We start from the raw sequence: 26,939 nt of genomic DNA, 5'->3' as shown, positions 1-26,939 counted from the left end.
GAGATCACTACATACACATTATACACCACCACTAGGGGGAGATCACTACATACACATTATACACCACCACTAGGAGGAGATCACTACATACACATTATACACCACCACTAGGAGGAGATCACTACATACACATTATACACCACCACTAGGGGGAGATCACTACATACACATTATACACCACCACTAGGGGGAGATCACTACATACACATTATACACCACCACTAGGGGGAGATCACTAGATACACATTATACACCACCACTAGGGGGAGATCACTACATACACATTATACACCACCACTAGGAGGAGATCACTACATACACATTATACACCACCACTAGGGGGAGATCACTACATACACATTATACACCACCACTAGGAGGAGATCACTACATACACATTATACACCACCACTAGGAGGAGATCACTACATACACATTATACACCACCACTAGGAGGAGATCACTACATACACATTATACACCACCACTAGGGGGAGATCACTACATACACATTATACACCACCACTAGGAGGAGATCACTACATACACATTATACACCACCACTAGGAGGAGATCACTACATACACATTATACACCACCACTAGGAGGAGATCACTACATACAGATTATACACCACCACTAGGAGGAGATCACTACATACACATTATACACCACCACTAGGAGGAGATCACTACATACAGATTATACACCACCACTAGGGAGAGATCACTACATACACATTATACACCACCACTAGGGGGAGATCACTACATACACATTATACACCACCACTAGGAGGAGATCACTACATACACATTATACACCACCACTAGGGGGAGATCACTACATACACATTATACACCACCACCAGGAGGAGATCACTACATACACATTATACACCACCACTAGGAGGAGATCACTACATACAGATTATACACCACCACTAGGGAGAGATCACTACATACACATTATACACCACCACTAGGGGGAGATCACTACATACACATTATACACCACCACTAGGAGGAGATCACTACATACACATTATACACCACCACTAGGAGGAGATCACTACATACACATTATACACCACCACTAGGGGGAGATCACTACATACACATTATACACCACCACTAGGGGGAGATCACTACATACACATTATACACCACCACTAGGGGGAGATCACTAGATACACATTATACACCACCACTAGGGGGAGATCACTACATACACATTATACACCACCACTAGGAGGAGATCACTACATACGGATTATACACCACCACTAGGGGGAGATCACTACATACGGATTATACACCACCACTAGGGGGAGATCACTACATACACATTATACACCACCACTAGGGGGAGATCACTACATACGGATTATACACCACCACTAGGGGGAGATCACTACATACACATTATACACCACCACTAGGGGGAGATCACTACATACACATTATACACCACCACTAGGGGGAGATCACTACATACACATTATACACCACCACTAGGGGGAGATCACTACATACAGATTATACACCACCACTAGGGGGAGATCACTACATACAGATTATACACCACCACTAGGGGGAGATCACTACATACACATTATACACCACCACTAGGAGGAGATCACTACATACACATTATACACCACCACTAGGAGGAGATCACTACATACACATTATACACCACCACTAGGAGGAGATCACTACATACATATTATACACCACCACTAGGGGGAGATCACTACATACACATTATACATCACCACTAGGGGGAGATCACTACATACACATTATACACCACCACTAGGAGGAGATCACTACATACATATTATACATCACCACTAGGGGGAGCTCACTACATACACATTATACACCACCACTAGGAGGAGATCACTACATACACATTATACACCACCACTAGGAGGAGATCACTACATACAGATTATACACCACCACTAGGGGGAGATCACTACATACACATTATACACCACCACTAGGGGGAGATCACTACATACAGATTATACACCACCACTAGGGGGAGATCACTAGATACAGATTATACACAACCACTAGGGGGAGGTCACTACATACAGATTATACACCACCACTAGGAGGAGATCACTACATACAGATTATACACCACCACTAGGGGGAGATCACTACATACAGATTATACACCACCACTAGGGGGAGATCACTACATACAGATTATACACCACCACTAGGGGGAGATCACTACATACACATTATACACCACCACTAGGGGGAGATCACTACATACACATTATACACCACCACTAGGGGGAGATCACTACATACACATTATACACCACCACTAGGGGGAGATCACTACATACACATTATACACCACCACTAGGGGGAGATCACTACATACACATTATACACCACCACTAGGGGGAGATCACTACATACATATTATACACCACCACTAGGAGGAGATCACTACATACACATTATACACCACCACTAGGAGGAGATCACTACATACAGATTATACACCACCACTAGGGGGAGCTGTGGATTATTTTGCATAGATGTTTGACACTTATAGATATAGAAAGAAGGTGAAGCAGCAGGAAACGTCTGAGTGATTTTGCTATCAGATCTATCACTGAAGAATCAATGTCAGATTATATATTGGACAGTTGTAACTGCAGCGATCTCCGCACAAGATGAGAAACAGGGGAAGTCATTCATCTCCCGTCCTGTGTGTGATGACAATTACACTGATCGGCTCCGTAACTTACACCCTGACACCTTGAAGGAATATCCATAATTACACAGCGGGGGAGGGGAGACCCTCCAATCACATTACTGTAATACTACACACAGCACAGGGGGCGAGCAGCCGCTGGGAGACCAGAAGGGAGATGAAATGTTTAATACTGGAGAATATAAGGAATATGGGGGGATCCATAGAAAGTCCAATCATTATTTCATTCCAAACTCATAATAATCCATCACATCCAATAAAAATCAGAGATAAACATAACATCAATATAACCACGATCAGAGCGACATCACCAGACACCTCTACACAGGGGCAGTATTATAGTAGTTATATTCCTGTACATAGGGGCAGTATTATAGTAGTTATATTCCTGTACATAGGGGGCAGTATTATAGTAGTTATATTCCTGTACATAGGGGGCAGTATTATAGTAGTTATATTCCTGTACATAGGGGGGCAGTATTACAGTAGTTATATCCCTGTACATAGGGGGCAGTATTATAGTAGTTATATTCCTGTACATAGGGGGCAGTATTATAGTAGTTATATTCCTGTACATAGGGGGCAGTATTATAGTAGTTATATTCCTGTACATAGGGGGCAGTATTATAGTAGTTATATTCCTGTACATAGGGGGCAGTATTATAGTAGTTATATTCCTGTACATAGGGGGCAGTATTATAGTAGTTATATTCCTGTACATAGGGGGCAGTATTATAGTAGTTATATTCCTGTACATAGGGGACAGTATTATAGTAGTTATATTCCTGTACATAGGGGACAGTATTATAGTAGTTATATTCCTGTACATAGGGGACAGTATTATAGTAGTTATATTCCTGTACATAGGGGGCAGTATTATAGTAGTTATATTCCTGTACATAGGGGGCAGTATTATAGTAGTTATATTCCTGTACATAGGGGGCAGTATTATAGTAGTTATATTCCTGTACATAGGGGGCAGTATTATAGTAGTTATATACCTGTACATAGGGGGCAGTATTATAGTAGTTATATTCCTGTACATAGGAGGCAGTATTATAGTAGTTATATTCCTGTACATAGGGGGCAGTATTATAGTAGTTATATTCCTGTACATAGGGGGCAGTATTATAGTAGTTATATTCCTGTACATAGGGGGCAGTATTATAGTAGTTATATTCTTGTACATAGGGGCAGTATTATAGTAGTTATATTCTTGTACATAGGGGGCAGTATTATAGTAGTTATATTCCTGTATATAGGGGGCAGTATTATAGTAGTTATATTCCTGTACATAGGGGGCGGTATTATAGTAGTTATATTCCTGTACATAGGGGGCGGTATTATAGTAGTTATATTCCTGTACATAGGGGGCGGTATTATAGTAGTTATATTCCTGTACATAGGGGGCGGTATTATAGTAGTTATATTCCTGTACATAGGAGGCAGTATTATAGTAGTTATATTCTTGTACATAGGGGCAGTATTATAGTAGTTATATTCTTGTACATAGGGGGCAGTATTATAGTAGTTATATTCCTGTACATAGGAGGCAGTATTATAGTAGTTATATTCCTGTACACAGGGGGCAGTATTATAGTAGTTATATTCCTGTACATAGGGGCAGTATTATAGTAGTTATATTCCTGTACATAGGGGGCAGTATTATAGTAGTTATATTCCTGTACATAGGGGGCAGTATTATAGTAGTTATATCCCTGTACATAGGAAGCAGTATTATAGTAGTTATATTCCTGTACATAGGGGGTAGTATTATAGTAGTTATATTCCTGTATATAGGGGGCAGTATTATAGTAGTTATATTCCTGTACACAGGGGGCAGTATTATAGTAGTTATATTCCTGTACATAGGGGCAGTATTATAGTAGTTATATTCCTGTACATAGGGGGCAGTATTATAGTAGTTATATTCCTGTACACAGGGGGCAGTATTACAGTAGTTATATTCCTGTACATAGGGGGCAGTATTATAGTAGTTATATTCCTGTACATAGGGGGCAGTATTATAGTAGTTATATTCCTGTACATAGGGGGCAGTATTATAGTAGTTATATCCCTGTACATAGGGGGCAGTATTATAGTAGTTATATTCTTGTACATAGGGGGCAGTATTATAGTAGTTATATTCCTGTACATAGGGGACAGTATTATAGTACTTATATTCCTGTACATAGGGGGCAGTATTATAGTAGTTATATTCCTGTACATAGGGGGCAGTATTATAGTAGTTATATTCCTGTACATAGGGGGCAGTATTATAGTAGTTATATTCTTGTACATAGGGGGCAGTATTATAGTAGTTATATTCCTGTACATAGGGGGCAGTATTATAGTAGTTATATTCCTGTACATAGGGGGCAGTATTATAGTAGTTATGTCCTTGTACATAGGGGCAGTATTATAGTAGTTATATCCCTGTACATAGGGGGCAGTATTATAGTAGTTATATTCCTGTACATAGGGGGCAGTATTATAATAGTTATATTCCTGTACACAGGGGACAGTATTATAGTAGTTATATTCCTGTACATATGGGGCAGTATTATAGTAGTTATATTCTTGTACATAGGGGGCAGTATTATAGTAGTTATATTCTTGTACATAGGGGGCAGTATTATAGTAGTTATATGCCTGTACATAGGGGGCAGTATTATAGTAGTTATATTCTTGTACATAGGGGGCAGTATTATAGTAGTTATATTCTTGTACATAGGGGGCAGTATTATAGTAGTTATATTCTTGTACATAGGGGGCAGTATTATAGTAGTTATATTCTTGTACATAGGGGGCAGTATTATAGTAGTTATATTCTTGTACATAGGGGCAGTATTATAGTAGGTATATTCTTGTACATAGGGGGCAGTATTATAGTAGGTATATTCTTGTACATAGGGGGCAGTATTATAGTAGTTATATTCCTGTACATAGGGGGCAGTATTATAGTAGTTATATTCCTGTACATAGGGGGCAGTATTATAGTAGTTATATTCCTGTACATAGGGGGCAGTATTATAGTAGTTATATTCTTGTACATAGGGGGCAGTATTATAGTAGTTATATTCCTGTACATAGGAGACAGTATTATAGTAGTTATATTCCTGTACATAGGGGGCAGTATTTTATAGTAGTAATCCTTTTGATATTATTACACATTACTTGTGAAGTCTTGTATGGGAACCTCTCTTCTCACAGCTGGGTTGGCAGCAGAGCTTGCACTCACCTGTCAGGGTATACGGGGAGTTGTGCAGGGTCTTTATACACTGCTCTCTGTATTCTCTCCACTTTTGTATTGTGTCTGATAGAGAAACTGCTGTGGTCTGGAAGAGAGAAAACAAGACAATCAGGGGAGTCACACAGTGTTTCCAGAGGAGAGAAGCCCCTTTACCCCAACCATTCCTATTACTACCCTCATCATCCCTATCTCCTAGAAGTGGAGTCTGTGGTAGACAGGGGGCAGTAGAGTGTGGACTATGTGTGGGGGTCAGGTGTCAGCTGCCCATCAATGGGTCTTATGAAAGATCAATCGTAATGGAAACCTCCTTCACCTCTGGACAATCCCTTTAAGGCTGATGTGGAATTAGGTGACCGGTGGGTGATGTTTACCCTCAGTGTGGGTGTCTGCTGGATGGGTCCCTGCAGCTCCGCCCCCTTGTCACACTGCAGGCAATGGTGCAGGGGTACTTATCTCTTTAATACCCCATGTTGCATGTCCTGCCCCAGTGAGTCCGGCGCAGACCTCGCTGACACACTGTAACGCAGCGTCTTGTGTCTCCCTTGTACTGATGGATCCGGATGATTTCTCATGTAATGGGTTTATGTTCTGCGCTCGTTCCCTGCTGCGCCGTTTATTACTGCAAAACTAGAAGTTGCCATAAATTCCACATAATTGGCAAAAAAAACGCAGCGCGATCAGACAGCGAGATCAGAAAGATGAAAAGAAACATCCGAGTATTTACAGAAGGTAAAGATCCGCTAATCGCCCCGCGACGCCCCGCGGCCTCACGTATCGGTATTTATCAGGCGCCGCTCATCTCTGGACACCATGACCTCATGGGACATATATACAGGCGGTCCCCTTCTTAAGGACACCCGACTTCCAGACAACCCATAGTTACAGACAGACCCCTCTGACCTCCTATAGTCCCAGGCTGCAATGATCAGCTGTAAGGTGTCTGTAATGAAGCTTTATTCATAATCCTTGGTGTCATTACAGCAAAAAATGTTTAAACTCCAATTGTCACTGGGGCCCAAATTTTTTTTTTGTCTGGATCTAGAATGATAAAATATACAGTTTAAACTTACAAACAAATTCAACTTAAGAACAAACCTCCGGACCCTATCTTGTACGTAATCCAGGGACTGCCTGTACATCAGACTGCTATTATAGGGGGAGGTCCAGACTACACAGCCAGACTGCTGTTATAGGGGGAGGACCAGACTACACAGCCAGACTGCTATTATAGGGGGAGGTCCAGACTACACCTCCTGACTGCTATTATAGGGGGAGGTCCAGACTACACCTCCTGACTGCTATTATAGGGGGAGGTCCAGACTACACATCCAGACTGCTGTTATAGGGGGAGGTCCAGACTACACAGCCAGACTGCTATTATAGGGGGAGGTACAGACTACACAGCCAGACTGCTATTATAGGGGGAGGTCCAGACTACACAGCCAGACTGCTATTATAGGGGGAGGTCCAGACTACACAGCCAGACTGCTATTATAGGGGGAGGTCCAGACTACACAACCAGCCTGCTGTTATAGGGGGAGGTCCAGACTACACAGCCAGACTGCTATTATAGGGGGAGGTCCAGACTACACAGCCAGACTGCTATTATAGGGAGAGTTTCAGACTACACAGCCAGACTGCTATTATAGGGGGAGGTCCAGACTACACAACCAGCCTGCTTTTATAGGGGGAGGTCCAGACTACACAGCCAGACTGCTATTATAGGGGGAGGTCCAGACTACACAGCCAGACTGCTATTATAGGGGGAGGTCCAGACTACACAGCCAGACTGCTATTATAGGGGGAGGTCCAGACTACACAGCCAGACTGCTATTATAGGGGGAGGTCCAGACTACACCTCCTGACTGCTATTATAGGGGGAGGTCCAGACTACACATCCAGACTGCTGTTATAGGGGGAGGTCCAGACTACACAGCCAGACTGCTATTATAGGGGGAGGTACAGACTACACAGCCAGACTGCTATTATAGGGGGAGGTCCAGACTACACAGCCAGACTGCTATTATAGGGGGAGGTCCAGACTACACAGCCAGACTGCTATTATAGGGGGAGGTCCAGACTACACAACCAGCCTGCTGTTATAGGGGGAGGTCCAGACTACACAGCCAGACTGCTATTATAGGGGGAGGTCCAGACTACACAGCCAGACTGCTATTATAGGGAGAGTTTCAGACTACACAGCCAGACTGCTATTATAGGGGGAGGTCCAGACTACACAACCAGCCTGCTGTTATAGGGGGAGGTCCAGACTACACAGCCAGACTGCTATTATAGGGGGAGGTCCAGACTACACAGCCAGACTGCTATTATAGGGGGAGGTCCAGACTACACAGCCAGACTGCTATTATAGGGGGAGGTCCAGACTACACAGCCAGACTGCTATTATAGGGGGAGGTCCAGACTACACATCCAGACTGCTATTATAGGGGGAGGTCCAGACTACACATCCAGACTGCTGTTATAGGGGGAGGTCCAGACTACACAGCCAGACTGCTATTATAGGGGGAGGTCCAGACTACACAGCCAGACTGCTATTATAGGGGGAGGTCCAGACTACACAGCCAGACTGCTATTATAGAGGGAGGTCCAGACTACACAGCCAGACTGCTATTATAGGGGGAGGTCCAGACTACACAACCAGCCTGCTGTTATAGGGGGAGGTCCAGACTACACAGCCAGACTGCTATTATAGGGGGAGGTCCAGACTACACAGCCAGACTGCTATTATAGGGGGAGGTCCAGACTACACAGCCAGACTGCTATTATAGGGCGAGTTTCAGACTACACAGCCAGACTGCTATTATAGGGGGAGGTCCAGACTACACAGCCAGACTGCTATTATAGAGGGAGGTCCAGACTACACAGCCAGACTGCTAATATAGGGGGAGGTCCAGACTACACAGCCAGACTGCTATTATAGGGGGAGGTCCAGACTACACAACCAGACTGCTATTATAGGGGGAGGTCCAGACTACACAGCCAGACTGCTATTATAGGAGAAGGACCAGACTACACAGCCAGACTGCTATTATAGGTGAAGGTCCAGACCACACAACCAGACTGCTATTATAGGGGGAGGTCCAGACTACACAGCCAGACTGCTATTATAGGGGGAGGTCCAGACTACACAGCCAGACTGCTATTATAGGGGGAGGTCCAGACTACACAGCCAGACTGCTATTATAGGGGGAGGTCCAGACTACACAGCCAGACTGCTATTATAGGGGGAGGTCCAGACTACACAGCCAGACTGCTATTATAGGGGGAGGTCCAGACTACACAACCAGCCTGCTGTTATAGGGGGAGGTCCAGACTACACAGCCAGACTGCTATTATAGGGGGAGGTCCAGACTACACAGCCAGACTGCTATTATAGGGAGAGTTTCAGACTACACAGCCAGACTGCTATTATAGGGGGAGGTCCAGACTACACAGCCAGACTGCTATTATAGGAGGAGGACCAGACTACACAGCCAGACAGCTATTATAGGGGCAGGTCCAGACCACACAGCCAGACTGCTATTATAGGGGGAGGTCCAGACTACACAGCCAGACTGCTATTATAGGGGGAGGTCCAGACTACACAACCAGCCTGCTGTTATAGGGGGAGGTCCAGACTACACAGCCAGACTGCTGTTATAGGGGGAGGTACAGACTACACAACCAGACTGCTATTATAGGAGGAGGACCAGACTACACAGCCAGACTGCTATTATAGGGGCAGGTCCAGACTACACAGCCAGACTGCTATTATAGGGGGAGGTCCAGACTACACAGCCAGACTGCTATTATAGGGGGAGATCCAAACTACACAGCCAGACTGCTATTATAGGGGGAGGTCCAGACTACACCTCCTGACTGCTATTATAGGGGGAGGTCCAGACTACACAGCCAGACTGCTATTATAGGGGGAGGTCAAGACTACACAGCCAGACTGCTATTATAGGGGGAGGTCCAGACTACACAGCCAGACTGCTATTATAGGGGGAGGTCCAGACTACACAGCCAGACTGCTATTATAGGGGGAGGTCCAGACTACTCTTCCAGACTGCTATTATAGGGGGAGGTCCAGACTACACCTCCAGACTGCTACTATAGGGGGAGGTCCAGACTACACAGCCAGACTGCTAGTATAGGGGGAGGTCCAGACTACACATCCTGACTGCTATTATAGGGGGAGGTCCAGACTACACATCCTGACTGCTATTATAGGGGGAGGTCCAGACTACACAGCCAGACTGCTATTATAGGGGGAGGTCCAGACTACATAGCCAGACTGCTGTTATAGGGGAGGACCAGACTACACAGCCAGACTGTTGTTATAGGGGGAGGACCAGGCTACACAGCCAGACTGCTATTATAGGGGGAGGTCCAGACTACACATCCTGACTGCTATTATAAGGGGAGGTCCAGACTACACAGCCAGACTGCTATTACAGGGGAAGGTCCAGACTACACAGCCAGACTGCTATTATAGGGGGAGGTCCAGACTACACAGCCAGACTGCTATTATAGGGGGAAGGTCCAGACTACACAGCCAGACTGCTATTATAGGGGGAGGTCCAGACTACACAGCCAGACTGCTATTATAGGGGGAGGTCCAGACTACACAGCCAGACTGCTATTATAGGGGGAGGTCCAGACTACACAGCCAGACTGCTATTATAGGGGGAGGCCAAGACTACACCTCCAGACTGCTATTATAGGGGGAGGTCCAGACTACACAGCCAGAGTACTCTTATAGGAGGAGGTCCAGACTACACAGCCAGACTGCTGTTATAGGAGGAGGACCAGACTACACAACCAGACTGTTGTTATAGGGGGAGGACCAGGCTACACAGCCAGACTGCTATTATAGGGGGAGGTCCAGACTACACATCCTGACTACTCTTATAAGGGGAGGTCCAGACTACACAGCCAGACTGCTATTACAGGGGAAGGTCCAGACTACACAGCCAGACTGCTATTATAGGGGGAGGTCCAGACTACACAGCCAGACTGCTATTATAGGGGGAAGGTCCAGACTACACAGCCAGACTGCTATTATAGGGGGAGGTCCAGACTACACAGCCAGACTGCTATTATAGGGGGAGGTCCAGACTACACAGCCAGACTGCTATTATAGGGGGAGGTCCAGACTACACAGCCAGACTGCTATTATAGGGGGAGGCCAAGACTACACCTCCAGACTGCTATTATAGGGGGAGGTCCAGACTACACAGCCAGAGTACTCTTATAGGAGGAGGTCCAGACTACACAGCCAGACTGCTGTTATAGGAGGAGGACCAGACTACACAGCCAGACTGCTATTATAGGGGGAGGTCCAGACTACACATCCTGACTGCTATTATAGGGGGAGGTCCAGACTACACAGCCAGACTGCTATTATAGGGGCAGGTCCAGACTACACAGCCAGACTGCTGTTATGGGGGGAGGGCCATACTAAACAGCCAGACTGCTGTTATAGGAGGAGGACCAGACTACACCTCCAGACTGCTATTATAGGGGGAGGTCCAGACTACACCTCCAGACTGCTATTATAGGGGGAGGTCCAGACTACACAACCAGACTGCTATTATAGGGGGAGGTCCAGACTACACAGCCAGACTGCTATTATATGGGGAGGTCCAGACTACACAGCCAGACTGCTATTATAGGGGGAGGTCCAGACTACAAAGCCAGAGTACTGTTATAGGGGGAGGTCCAGACTACACAGCCAGACTGCTGTTATAGGAGGAGGACCAGACTACACAGCCAGACTGCTATTATAGGGGGAGGTCCAGACTACACAACCAGACTGCTATTATAGGGGGAGGTCCAGACTACACAGCCAGACTGCTATTATAGGGGGAGGTCCAGACTACACAGCCAGATTGCTATTATAGGGGGAGGTCCAGACTACACAGTCAGACTGCTATTATAGGGGGAGGTCCAGACTACACAGCCCGACTGCTATTATAGGGGCAGGTCCAGACTACACAGCCAGACTGCTATTATAGGGGGAGGTCCAGACTACACAGCCAGACTGCTATTATAGGGGGAGGTCCAGACTGCTATTATAGGGGGAGGTCCAGACTACACAGCCAGACTGCTATTATAGGGGGAGGTCCAGACTACACAGCCAGACTGCTATTATAGGGGAAGGTCCAGACTACACATCCTGACTGCTATTATAGGGGCAGGTCCAGACTACACAGCCAGACTGCTATTATAGGGGGAGGTCCAGACTACACAGCCAGACTGCTATTATAGGGGCAGGTCCAGACTACACAGCCAGACTGCTATTATAGGGGGAGGTCCAGACTACACAGCCAGACTGCTATTATAGGGGAAGGTCCAGACTACACAGCCAGACTGCTGTTATGGGGGGAGGGCCATACTAAACAGCCAGACTGCTGTTATAGGAGGAGGACCAGACTACACCTCCAGACTGCTATTATAGGGGGAGGTCCAGACTACACCTCCAGACTGCTATTATAGGGGGAGGTCCAGACTACACAACCAGACTGCTATTATAGGGGGAGGTCCAGACTACACAGCCAGACTGCTATTATAGGGGCAGGTCCAGACTACACAGCCAGACTGCTATTATAGGGGGAGGGCCAGACTACACAGCCAGACTGCTATTATAGGGGGAGGTCCAGATTACACAGCCAGACTGCTATTATAGGGGGACGTCCAGACTACACATCCAGACTGCTGTTATGGGGAGAGGGCCAGACTACACAGCCAGACTGCTGTTATAGGGGGAGGACCAGACTACACAGCCAGACTGCTATTATAGGGGGAGGTCCAGACTACACAGCCAGACTGCTATTATAGGGGGAGGTCCAGACTACACAGCCAGACTGCTATTATAGGGGGAGGTCCAGACTACACAGCCAGACTGCTATTATAGGGGCAGGTCCAGACTACACAGCCAGACTGCTATTATAGGGGGAGGGCCAGACTACACAGCCAGACTGCTATTATAGGGGGAGGTCCAGACTACACAGCCAGACTGCTATTATAGGGGCAGGTCCAGACTACACAGCCAGACTGCTATTATAGGGGGAGGTCCAGACTACACAGCCAGACTGCTATTATAGGAGGAGGACCAGACTACACAGCCAGACAGCTATTATAGGGGCAGGTCCAGACCACACAGCCAGACTGCTATTATAGGGGGAGGTCCAGACTACACAGCCAGACTGCTATTATAGGGGGAGGTCCAGACTACACAACTAGCCTGCTGTTATAGGGGGAGGTCCAGACTACACAGCCAGACTGCTGTTATAGGGGGAGGTACAGACTACACAGCCAGACTGCTATTATAGGGGGAGGTCCAAACTACACAGCCAGACTGCTATTATAGGGGGAGGTCCAGACTACACCTCCTGACTGCTATTATAGGGGGAGGTCCAGACTACACAGCCAGACTGTTATTATAGGGGGAGGTCAAGACTACACAGCCAGACTGCTATTATAGGGGGAGGTCCAGACTACACAGCCAGACTGCTATTATAGGGGGAGGTCCAGACTACACAGCCAGACTGCTATTATAGGGGGAGGTCCAGACTACTCTTCCAGACTGCTATTATAGGGGGAGGTCCAGACTACACCTCCAGACTGCTACTATAGGGGGAGGTCCAGACTACACAGCCAGACTGCTAGTATAGGGGGAGGTCCAGACTACACATCCTGACTGCTATTATAGGGGGAGGTCCAGACTACACATCCTGACTGCTATTATAGGGGGAGGTCCAGACTACACATCCTGACTGCTATTATAGGGGGAGGTCCAGACTACACAGCCAGACTGCTATTATAGGGGGAGGTCCAGACTACACATCCTGACTGCTATTATAGGGGGAGGTCCAGACTACATAGCCAGACTGCTGTTATAGGGGAGGACCAGACTACACAGCCAGACTGTTGTTATAGGGGGAGGACCAGGCTACACAGCCAGACTGCTATTATAGGGGGAGGTCCAGACTACACATCCTGACTGCTATTATAAGGGGAGGTCCAGACTACACAGCCAGACTGCTATTATAGGGGAAGGTCCAGACTACACAGCCAGACTGCTATTATAGGGGGAGGTCCAGACTACACAGCCAGACTGCTATTATAGGGGGAAGGTCCAGACTACACAGCCAGACTGCTATTATAGGGGGAGGTCCAGACTACACAGCCAGACTGCTATTATAGGGGGAGGTCCAGACTACACAGTCAGACTGCTATTATAGGGGGAGGTCCAGACTACACAGCCCGACTGCTATTATAGGGGGAGGTCCAGACTACACAGCCAGACTGCTATTATAGGGGGAGGTCCAGACTACACAGCCAGACTGCTATTATAGGGGCAGGTCCAGACTACACAGCCAGACTGCTATTATAGGGGGAGGTCCAGACTGCTATTATAGGGGGAGGTCCAGACTACACAGCCAGACTGCTATTATAGGGGGAGGTCCAGACTACACAGCCAGACTGCTATTATAGGGGCAGGTCCAGACTACACAGCCAGACTGCTATTATAGGGGGAGGTCCAGACTACACAGCCAGACTGCTATTATAGGGGAAGGTCCAGACTACACAGCCAGACTGCTGTTATGGGGGGAGGGCCATACTAAACAGCCAGACTGCTGTTATAGGAGGAGGACCAGACTACACCTCCAGACTGCTATTATAGGGGGAGGTCCAGACTACACCTCCAGACTGCTATTATAGGGGGAGGTCCAGACTACACAACCAGACTGCTATTATAGGGGGAGGTCCAGACTACACAGCCAGACTGCTATTATAGGGGCAGGTCCAGACTACACAGCCAGACTGCTATTATAGGGGGAGGGCCAGACTACACAGCCAGACTGCTATTATAGGGGGAGGTCCAGACTACACAGCCAGACTGCTATTATAGGGGGACGTCCAGACTACACATCCAGACTGCTGTTATGGGGAGAGGGCCAGACTACACAGCCAGACTGCTGTTATAGGGGGAGGACCAGACTACACAGCCAGACTGCTATTATAGGGGGAGGTCCAGACTACACAGCCAGACTGCTATTATAGGGGGAGGTCCAGACTACACAGCCAGACTGCTATTATAGGGGGAGGTCCAGACTACACAGCCAGACTGCTATTATAGGGGCAGGTCCAGACTACACAGCCAGACTGCTATTATAGGGGGAGGGCCAGACTACACAGCCAGACTGCTATTATAGGGGGAGGTCCAGACTACACAGCCAGACTGCTATTATAGGGGCAGGTCCAGACTACACAGCCAGACTGCTATTATAGGGGGAGGGCCAGACTACACAGCCAGACTGCTATTATAGGGGGAGGTCCAGACTACACAGCCAGACTGCTGTTATAGGGGGAGGACCAGAATACACAGCCAGACTGCTTTTATAGGGGAGGACCAGACTACATAGCCAGACTGCTGTTATAGGGGGAGGACCAGACTACACAGCCAGACTGCTATTATACGGGGAGGTCCAGACTACACAGCCAGACTGCTATTATAGGGGGAGGTCCAGACTACACAGCCAGACTGCTATTATAGGGGGAGGTCCAGACTACACATCCAGGCTGCTATTATAAGGGGAGGACCAGACTAAACAGCCAGACTGCTATTATAGGGGCAGGTCCAGACTACACAGACAGACTGCTATTATAGGGGGAGGTCCAGACTACACAGCCAGACTGCTATTATAGGAGGAGGACCAGACTACACAGCCAGACTGCTATTATAGGAGGAGGACCAGACTACACAGCCAGACTGCTATTATAGGGGCAGGTCCAGACTACACAGCCAGACTGCTGTTATAGGGGGAGGTCCAGACTACACAACCAGACTGCTATTATAGGGGGAGGTCCAGACTACACAGCCAGACTGCTATTATAGGAGGAGGACCAGACTACACAGCCAGACTGCTATTATAGGAGGAGGACCAGACTACACAGCCAGACTGCTATTATAAGGGGAGGTCCAGACTACACAACCAGACTGCTATTATAGTGGGAGGTCCAGACTACACAGCCAGACTGCTATTATAGGGGCAGGTCCAGACTACACAGCCAGACTGCTATTATAGGAGGAGGACCAGACTACACAGCCAGACTGCTATTATAGGAGGAGGACCAGACTACACAGCCAGACTGCTATTATAGGGGCAGGTCCAGACTACTCAGCCAGACTGCTATTATAGGAGGAGGACCAGACTACACAGCCAGACTGCTATTATAGGAGGAGGACCAGACTACACAGCCAGACTGCTATTATAGGAGGAGGACCAGACTACACAGCCAGACTGCTATTATAAGGGGAGGACCAGACTACACAGACAGACTGCTATTATAGGGGGAGGTCCAGACTACACAACCAGACTGCTATTATAGGGGGAGGTCCAGACTACACAGCCAGACTGCTATTATAGTAGGAGGACCAGACTACACAGCCAGACTGCTATTATAGGAGGAGGACCAGACTACACAGCCAGACTGCTATTATAGGGGCAGGTCCAGACTACACAGCCAGACTGCTGTTATAGGGGGAGGTCCAGACTACACAACCAGACTGCTATTATAGGGGGAGGTCCAGACTACACAGCCAGACTGCTATTATAGGAGGAGGACCAGACTACACAGCCAGACTGCTATTATAGGAGGAGGACCAGACTACACAGCCAGACTGCTATTATAGGGGGAGGTCCAGACTACACAACCAGACTGCTATTATAGGGGGAGGTCCAGACTACACAGCCAGACTGCTATTATAGGGGCAGGTCCAGACTACACAGCCAGACTGCTATTATAGGAGGAGGACCAGACTACACAGCCAGACTGCTATTATAGGAGGAGGACCAGACTACACAGCCAGACTGCTATTATAGGGGCAGGTCCAGACTACACAGCCAGACTGCTATTATAGGAGGAGGACCAGACTACACAGCCAGACTGCTATTATAGGAGGAGGACCAGACTACACAGCCAGACTGCTATTATAGGAGGAGGACCAGACTACACAGCCAGACTGCTATTATAGGGGGAGGTCCAGACTACACCTCCAGACTGCTATTATAGGAGGAGGACCAGACTACACAACCAGACTGCTATTATAGGGGGAGGTCCAGACTACACAGCCAGACTGCTATTATAGGGGGAGGTCCAGACTACTCAGCCAGACTGCTATTATAGGGGGATGTCCAGTTCATACTTTTAGAATGTTATCATAGGGGGAGGTCCAGACTCCAGACTGCTTCTATAGGGGAAGGTACATGCTGGATTCTGGTTTTGCACCTGATGTAATACATTTTCTTTTTCCGAATTTTCTCTTTTAAATCCAAATCCTTCTTAGAGCTGGAATCTCCAGGATTAGTCGCTCCGTAGGGTAATTGGTTTCATAACTTATCTTTAGAGGCCTCAAACATTGACCAATGTTCAGCACATAATGAAAAAGAGCAGGAGCGGCCGCGCAGCTCCACGTATCCATCAGCCTCATATAGAGAAACTGCCAATGTAGTCACCGCATTCTCCTGCTGCTCCGATGATTACTACTTCACTCGGAGAGGAAATCCGGACAAACAGACAGGGAGGGGTAACAAGGTTCTCATAGATAAAGACAATGGCACAATTGTAACTGCAGCTCTGGATGTGACTGGAGTATATCACACACTAAACGTCATATAGATACATAGGGGCACATTTACTTACCTGTCCTGCGCGACCCCAGAGTGCAATGTCCGGCATCTGCTGCAATTCACTAAGATCCTGTCCCCGATATCCTGCATGTGTCGATTCCCCGCTCAGGTCCCCGGAGTTCACCTTCTTCTTCATGGTGCATGTAAGTGCATTGTCCGTGTATAATGTGCTGTGCAGGGAGTCACTAAGATCGTGCACCCGATATCTTGCATGTGTCACTTCCCCGCTCAGGTCCCTGGAGTTCACCTTCTTCCTGGTGCATGTAAGTGCATTGTCCGTGTATAATGTGCTGTGCGAGGAGTCACTAAGATCCTGCCCCCGATATCCTGCATGTGTCGCTTCCCCGCTCAGGTCCCTGGAGTTCACCTTCTTCTTCATGGTGCATGTAAGTGCATTGTCTGTGTATAATGCGCTGTGCGGGGAGTCACTAAGATCCTGCGCCCGATATCCTGCATGTGTCGCTTCCCCGCTCAGGTCCCTGGGGTTCACCTTCTTCTTCCTGGTGCATGTAAGTGCATTGTCCGTGTATAATGCGCTGTGCGGGGAGTCACTGAGATCGTGCACCCGATATCCTGCATGTGTCGCTTCCCCGCTCAGGTCCCTGGAGTTCACCTTCTTCTTCCTGGTGCATGTAAGTGCATTGTCCGTGTATAATGCACTGTGCGGGGAGTCACTAAGATCGTGCCCTGATATCCTGCATGTGTCGCTTCCCCGCTCAGGTCCCAGGAGTTCACCCTCTTCTTCCTGGTGCATGTAAGTGCATTGTCCGTGTATAATGCGCTGTGCAGGGAGTCACTAAGATCCTGCCCCCGATATCCTGCATGTGTCACTTCCCCGCTCAGGTCCCCAGAGTTCACCTTCTTCTTCCTGGTGCATGTAAGTGCATTGTCTGTGTATAATGCGCTGTGCGGGGAGTCACTAAGATCCTGCACCCGATATCCAGCATGTGTCACTTCCCCGCTCAGGTCCCTGGAGTTCACCTTCTTCTTCCTGGTGCATGTAAGTGCATTGTCTGTGTATAATGCGCTGTGCGGGGAGTCACTAAGATCCTGCACCCGATATCCTGCATGTGTCACTTCCCCGCTCAGGTCCCTGGAGTTCACCTTCTTCTTCCTGGTGCACGTACGTGCATTGTCCGTGTATAATGTGCTGTGCGGGGAGTCACTAAGATCCTGCGCCCGATATCCTGCATGTGTCGCTTCCCCGCTCAGGTCCCCGGAGTTCACCTTCTTCTTCCTGGTGCATGTAAGTGCATTGTCCGTGTATAATGCGCTGTGCGGGGAGTCACTAAGATCGTGCACCTGATATCCTGCATGTGTCGCTTCCCCGCTCAGGTCCCTGGAGTTCACCTTCTTCTTCCTGGTGCATGTAAGTGCATTGTCCGTGTATAATGCGCTGTGCGGGGAGTCACTAAGATCCTGCACCCGATATCCTGCATGTGTCGCTTCCCCGCTCAGGTCCCCGGAGTTCACCTTCTTCTTCCTGGTGCATGTAAGTGCATTGTCCGTGTATACTGCGCTGTGCGGGGAGTCACTAAGATCCTGTGGCCGATATCCTGCATGTGTCACTTCCCCGCTCAGGTCCCTGGGGTTCACCTTCTTCTTCCTGGTGCATGTAAGTGCATTGTCCGTGTATAATGCACTGTGTGGGGAGTCACTAAGATCGTGCGCCCGATATCCTGCATGTGTCGCTTCCCCGCTCAGGTCCCTGGAGTTCACCTTCTTCCTGGTGCATGTAAGTGCATTGTCCGTGTATAATGCGCTGTGCGGGGAGTCACTAAGATCCTGCGCCCGATATCCTGCATGTGTCGCTTCCCCACTCAGGTCCCCGGAGTTCACCTTCTTCTTCCAGGTGCATGTAAGTGCATTGTCCGTGTATAATGCGCTGTGCGGGGAGTCACTAAGATCGTGCGCCCGATATCCTGCATGTGTCGCTTCCCCGCTCAGGTCCCTGGAGTTCACCTTCTTCTTCCTTCTTCGTGCGCCACAATCCGATCTCTTGCAACACAATCCCACTGCAGACACTTCTTATACCTATCACAGCTGTGCAAATCCCGAAAACAGCAAACATCGATCCGCGACCCTTAGTTTATAAGCCACATTGGAGCTGATTCACTAAGGGCCGTGCGCCAGTTTTCTGTTGTACTTTCTTTCTAGTGTAAACTGCTTGCACATGTATATAAGAAGTGTCCGCACATTTGTGTCTCACATTTTGTAGCGGCTGCTTTATTCTTCATAAGACACAAAATTTTCTCACTGAAGAAGCGTCCGGTGTTCAGTCGGACCATGCGACACATTTATCACACAGAGTCCAACAGAAATGTGTCGCACGCCCCATGTAAAAGGTGGACCAGAAAAAGTGATCACTCTGCCAGAGCACTGCAGGGGGCGCCAGATTCATGAAGAATGTGCGCTACAAATCCTGAATCTGGCGCCCCCTGCCCTATACATAGGGCACTGCACATAGTGTACACATCACTGCACATAGTACACCTCCTGTACATAGTACACACCCCCTGCACATAGTACACACCCCCTGCACATAGTACACACCCCCTGCACATAGTACACCCTCTGCACATAGTACACCCCCTGCACATAGTACACCCCCCTGCACATAGTACACCCCCCTGCACATAGTACACCCCCCTGCACATAGTACACCCCCCTGCACATAGTACACCCCCCTGCACATAGTACACCCCCCTGCACATAGTACACCCCCTGCACATAGTACACCCCCTGCACATAGTACACCCCCCTGCACATAGTACACACACCCTGCACATAGTACACCCCCCTGCACATAGTACACCCCCTGCACATAGTACACCCCCCTGCACATAGTACACACACCCTGCACATAGTACACCCCCCTGCACATAGTACACACCCTGCACATAGTACACACCCCCGGCACATAGTACACCCCCTGCACATAGTACACACACCATGCACATAGTACACACACCCTGCACATAGTACACACCCCCTGCACATAGTACACATCACTGCACATAGTACACCGGACACTGCACATAGTACACATCACTGCACATAGTACACCCCCTGCACATAGTACACCCCCTGCACATAGTACACCCCCCTGCACATAGTACACCCCCCTGCACATAGTACACCCCCTGCACATAGTACACCCCCCTGCACATAGTACACCCCCCTGCACATAGTACACCCCCCTGCACATAGTACACCCCCTGCACATAGTACACACACCCTGCACATAGTACACACACCCTGCACATAGTACACACCCCCTGCACATAGTACACACCCCCTGCACATAGTACACATCACTGCACATAGTACACCGGACACTGCACATAGTACACATCACTGCACATAGTACACACCCTGCACATAGTACACAGGGCACTGCACATAGTACACACTGCACATAGTACACATCACTGCACATAGTACACAGGACCCTGCACATAGTACACACTGCACATAGTACACCGGACACTGCACATAGTACACCGGACACTGCACATAGTACACACTGCACATAGTACACACACTGCACATAGTACACACCCCCTGCACATAGTACACAGGACCCTGCACATAGTACACACCCCCTGCACATAGTACACACCCCCTGCACATAGTACACACCCCCTGCACATAGTACACACCCCCCGGCACATAGTACACACTGCACATAGTACACACCCCCTGCACATAGTACACACCCCCTGCACATAGTACACACCCCCTGCACATAGTACACACCCCCCGGCACATAGTACACACCCCCTGCACATAGTGCACCCCCTGCACATAGTACACAGGACCCTGCACATAGTACACACCCCCGGCACATAGTACACACCCCCTGCACATAGTGCACCCCCTGCACATAGTACACAGGACCCTGCACATAGTACACACCCCCGGCACATAGTACACACTGCACATAGTACACCGGACACTGCACATAGTACACCGGACACTGCACATAGTACACACTGCACATAGTACACACACTGCACATAGTACACACCCCCTGCACATAGTACACAGGACCCTGCACATAGTACACACCCCCTGCACATAGTACACACCCCCTGCACATAGTACACACCCCCTGCACATAGTACACACCCCCCGGCACATAGTACACACTGCACATAGTACACACCCCCTGCACATAGTACACACCCCCTGCACATAGTACACACTGCACATAGTACACACCCCCCGGCACATAGTACACACCCCCTGCACATAGTGCACCCCCTGCACATAGTACACAGGACCCTGCACATAGTACACACCCCCTGCACATAGTACACACCCCCTGCACATAGTACACACCCCCCGGCACATAGTACACACCCCCTGCACATAGTACACACTGCACATAGTACACACCCCCCTGCACATAGTACACATCCCCCTGCACTGCTCTTAATAAATGTGCTGCAGGATGAGGTAAGAGATCAGCACCACGGACAGCGGCAGGAGATCCTGGATACTGTGAGGGTCCTATAGTATCATGTGCCCCCCATGTGTCATGCACTAGGGGCCAGTCCCGTCCTGTTGTATCATCCAATCAGAATGACTGAAGCTCCTGCACAGTCTGGGGGGCGCAGGGTTAAGCCTCGGTGCCTTGCGTCACTTTCCCAGCGGGTTAATTACACTTTTATAATAGAGTTTAGGATGGAGCGGAGTCTGTGGGCGAGCGGCAGGACTCCCTGCGTACCCGGAACGAGGACTGATATATGATCATCTCCTGACTGCGGACTATACTCCAGTCACATCCAGAGCTGCAGTCACAGATACTCCCCCGCTATCACTATAGTACACGGACTCCTCTGCGCTTCCTCCCTCCTCCAGCAGAATTTTATGATCTTCTCCCCTTGGGACGTTCTGTAAATCTGAAATGTAAATTCCCCTGAAAACCGTAAAATATAATTTCTGGATCTGAAGATAAAGATTATAGAGAGAAGTCGAGCGTGCGGGGACTGCGGGATGAGCGGCACAGGACCTCCATCAGGGGTGTATGATAGAGACAGTCCTAGAGAGGACAGGACCTCCATCAGGGGTATATGATAGAGACAGTCCTAGAGGGGACAGTACCTCCATCAGGGGTGTATGATAGAGACAGTCCTAGAGGGGACAGGACCTCCATCAGGGGTATATGATAGAGACAGTCCTAGAGGGGACAGGACCTCCATCAGGGGTATATGATAGAGACAGTCCTAGAGGGGACAGGACCTCCATCAGGGGTATATGATAGAGACAGTCCTAGAGGGGACAGGACCTCCATCAGGGGTATATGATAGAGACAGTCCTAGAGGGGACAGGACCTCCATCAGGGGTGTATGATAGAGACAGTCCTAGAGGGGACAGGACCTCCATCAGGGGTATATGATAGAGACAGTCCTAAAGGGGACAGGACCTCCATCAGGGGTATATGATAGAGACAGTCCTAGAGAGGACAGGACCTCCATCAGGGGTATATGATAGAGACAGTCCTAGAGGGGACAGGACCTCCATCAGGGGTGTATGATAGAGACAGTCCTAGAGGGGACAGGACCTCCATCAGGGGCGTATGATAGAGACAGTCCTAGAGGGGACAGGACCTCCATCAGGGGTATATGATAGAGACAGTCCTAGAGGGGACAGGACCTCCATCAGGGGTATATGATAGAGACAGTCCTAGAGAGGACAGGACCTCCATCAGGGGTATATGATAGAGACAGTCCTAGAGAGGACAGGACCTCCATCAGGGGTGTATGATAGAGACAGTCCTAGAGGGGACAGGACCTCCATCAGGGGCGTATGATAGAGACAGTCCTAGAGGGGACAGGACCTCCATCAGGGGTATATGATAGAGACAGTCCTAGACAGGACAGGACCTCCATCAGGGGCGTATGATAGAGACAGTCCTAGAGGGGACAGGACCTCCATCAGGGGTATATGATAGAGACAGTCCTAGAGGGGACAGGACCTCCATCAGGGGTATATGATAGAGACAGTCCTAGAGGGGACAGGACCTCCATCAGGGGTATATGATAGAGACAGTCCTAGAGGGGACAGGACCTCCATCAGGGGTATATGATAGAGACAGTCCTAGACAGGACAGGACCTCCATCAGGGGCGTATGATAGAGACAGTCCTAGAGGGGACAGGACCTCCATCAGGGGTATATGATAGAGACAGTCCTAGACAGGACAGGACCTCCATCAGGGGCGTATGATAGAGACAGTCCAAGAGGGGACAGGACCTCCATCAGGGGTATATGATAGAGACAGTCCTAGAGGGGACAGGACCTCCATCAGGGGTATATGATAGAGACAGTCCTAGAGGGGACAGGACCTCCATCAGGGGCGTATAATAGAGACAGTCCTAGAGGGGACAGGACCTCCATCAGGGGTATATGATAGAGACAGTCCTAGAGGGGACAGGACCTCCATCAGGGGTATATGATAGAGACAGTCCTAGACAGGACAGGACCTCCATCAGGGGTATATGATAGAGACAGTCCTAGAGGGGACAGGACCTCCATCAGGAGTATATGATAGAGACAGTCCTAGAGGGGACAGGACCCCCATCAAGAGTATATGATAGAGACAGTCCTAGAGAGGACAGGACCTCCATCAGGGGTATATGATAGAGACAGTCCTAGAGGGGACAGGACCTCCATCAGGGGTGTATGACAGAGACAGTCCTAGACAGGACAGGACCTCCATCAGGGGTATATGATAGAGACAGTCCTAGAGGGGACAGGACCTCCATCAGGGGTATATGATAGAGACAGTCCTAGAGAGGACAGGACCTCCATCAGGGGTATATGATAGAGACAGTCCTAGAGGGGACAGGACCTCCATCAGGGGTGTATGACAGAGACAGTCCTAGACAGGACAGGACCTCCATCAGGGGTATATGATAGAGACAGTCCTAGAGGGGACAGGACCTCCATCAGGGGTATATGATAGAGACAGTCCTAGAGAGGACAGGACCTCCATCAGGGGTATATGATAGAGACAGTCCTAGAGGGGACAGGACCTCCATCAGGGGTATATGATAGAGACAGTCCTAGAGAGGACAGGACCTCCATCAGGGGTATATGATAGAGACAGTCCTAGAGGGGACAGGACCTCCATCAGGGGTATATGATAGAGACAGTCCTAGAGGGGGCAGGACCTCCATCAGGGGTATATGCCCCATCCTGCGCCTCCTGTGCCGCAGCTCATGCCCCATCCTGCGCCTCCTGTGCCGCAGCTCATGCCCCATCCTGCGCCTCCTGTGCCGCAGCTCATGCCCCATCCTGCGCCTCCTGTGCCGCAGCTCATGCCCCATCCTGCGCCTCCTGTGCCGCAGCTCATGCCCCATCCTGCGCCTCCTGTGCCGCAGCTCATGCCCCATCCTGCGCCTCCTGTGCCGCAGCTCATGCCCCATCCTGCGCCTCCTGTGCCGCAGCTCATGCCCCATCCTGCGCCTCCTGTGCCGCAGCTCATGCCCCATCCTGAGCCTCCTGTGCCGCAGCTCATGCCCCATCCTGCGCCTCCTGTGCCGCAGCTCATGCCCCATCCTGCGCCTCCTGTGCCGCAGCTCATGCCCCATCCTGAGCCTCCTGTGCCGCAGCTCATGCCCCATCCTGAGCCTCCTGTGCCACAGCTCATGCCCCATCCTGCGCCTCCTGTGCCGCAGCTCATGCCCCATCCTGCGCCTCCTGTGCCGCAGCTCATGCCCCATCCTGAGCCTCCTGTGCCGCAGCTCATGCCCCATCCTGCGCCTCCTGTGCCGCAGCTCATGCCCCATCCTGAGCCTCCTGTGCCGCAGCTCGTGCCCCATCCTGCGCCTCCTGTGCCGCCGCTCATGCCCCATCCTGCGCCTCCTGTGCTGCAGCTCATGCCCCATCCTGAGCCTCCTGTGCCGCAGCTCGTGCCCCATCCTGCGCCTCCTGTGCCGCAGCTCGTGCCCCATCCTGCGCCTCCTGTGCCGCAGCTCATGCCCCATCCTGCGCCTCCTGTGCCGCAGCTCGTGCCCCATCCTGCGCCTCCTGTGCCGCAGCTCATGCCCCATCCTGCGCCTCCTGTGCCGCAGCTCATGCCCCATCCTGAGCCTCCTGTGCTGCAGCTCATGCCCCATCCTGCGCCTATGTATAATATATAATTTTTTCCATTTTTACTTAAGTGAAGCCGATTTCCACCACAAACTCAGAAGTTGTGTCTCTGCACAGGAAAGCCGCGGCGCTGCGGATACATGAGACACGCTGTACCCATAAGCTCCACTGTACTCCAGTCACATCTAAAGCTGCATCGGCTCAGACAGGTAAGTAACCAGGGTTATGTCGGATTCCTCTGCAGTCTTCACATTATTTGCTTTTTTTGAAACACAATTTTAACAGAATGTTAACGCAATGTATAAGCGACATGTTTACAGGGTGTTTAGTAGACGCAAATGTCACCAGGAATGTAATCAGGTAAGTCTCCTCGTCTGTCGTATTGTGAGCGCAGAGACTCAGTGACATCTTACAGACAGTCTCCTCCGATCTGGGACTGATGGAAGATCTCCTGTCGCCTCGTTACTCTTTATAGCCGTGATTATGGATTCTGTGACCTCACGGCAATGAGCAGAGTCTCCCTATAATCTCCCCACCTCCTGCAATCCCTATAGGGAGACTCTGCTCATTATAATATTATAATATAATCTCTTATCCCTATAATATTCGATCGGCATCATAGGGATAAGAGAAGGACAAAGCCGTCAGGAGAACGTTACCCTCCCCCGAGCATCCAATCCACCCTCATAGCTATAACCCCTATACACAGGTCTGTACTGCGGCAGTGCGACCCTCACGGGGGGCTCCGGAGAGGCTTCTACCCCATTCTGGAGTCCTGGTGGCCCGCTGATTGCTAGTGGCCCTTGGCTTGCCTTACAGTTACTAATGGCCCCTGGTTTAGTGGTTGGCTCTGTCCTGCTGGTGGCCCCTGGCTTAGTGGTTGCCTCTCTGGCTTGCTGGTTGCTCCCCAGTTACTAGTTGCCCCTGGCTTAGTGGTTGCCTCTCTGGCTTGCTGGTTGCCCCCCAGTTGCTAGTGGCCCCTGGCTTAGTGGTTGCGTCTCTGGCTTGCTGGTTGCCCCCCAGATGCTAGTGGCCCCTGGCTTAGTGGTGGCCCCTGACGCGCCATGTAGCGCAGCATATACAATCTGTTCATATGGAGCAAAATGACCCACAAAATGCATAAAGAGGAATTGTG

The 26,939-nt window shown here is 49.6% G+C and overlaps 1 protein-coding gene across 1 annotated transcript in view; it reads right to left on the bottom strand.

The window, feature by feature from the left end:
• Nucleotides 1–26,939, bottom strand: part of LOC140120783 (glucagon-like peptide 1 receptor) — a 207,251-nt gene that overhangs the window by 102,326 nt on the left and 77,986 nt on the right. Inside the window, exon 2 of the mRNA XM_072139726.1 lies at nucleotides 5,990–6,086. Coding sequence (XP_071995827.1) covers nucleotides 5,990–6,086 — 97 coding nt within the window. The remainder of the gene's footprint in view (nucleotides 1–5,989; nucleotides 6,087–26,939) is intronic.

This window comes from Engystomops pustulosus, chromosome 3 (genome assembly GCF_040894005.1).
Source record: "Engystomops pustulosus chromosome 3, aEngPut4.maternal, whole genome shotgun sequence".
NCBI classification, from domain to species: domain Eukaryota; kingdom Metazoa; phylum Chordata; class Amphibia; order Anura; family Leptodactylidae; genus Engystomops; species Engystomops pustulosus.
Note: the sequence above shows the minus strand (reverse complement) of the source record. Positions and strands in the feature narration are given on the sequence as shown.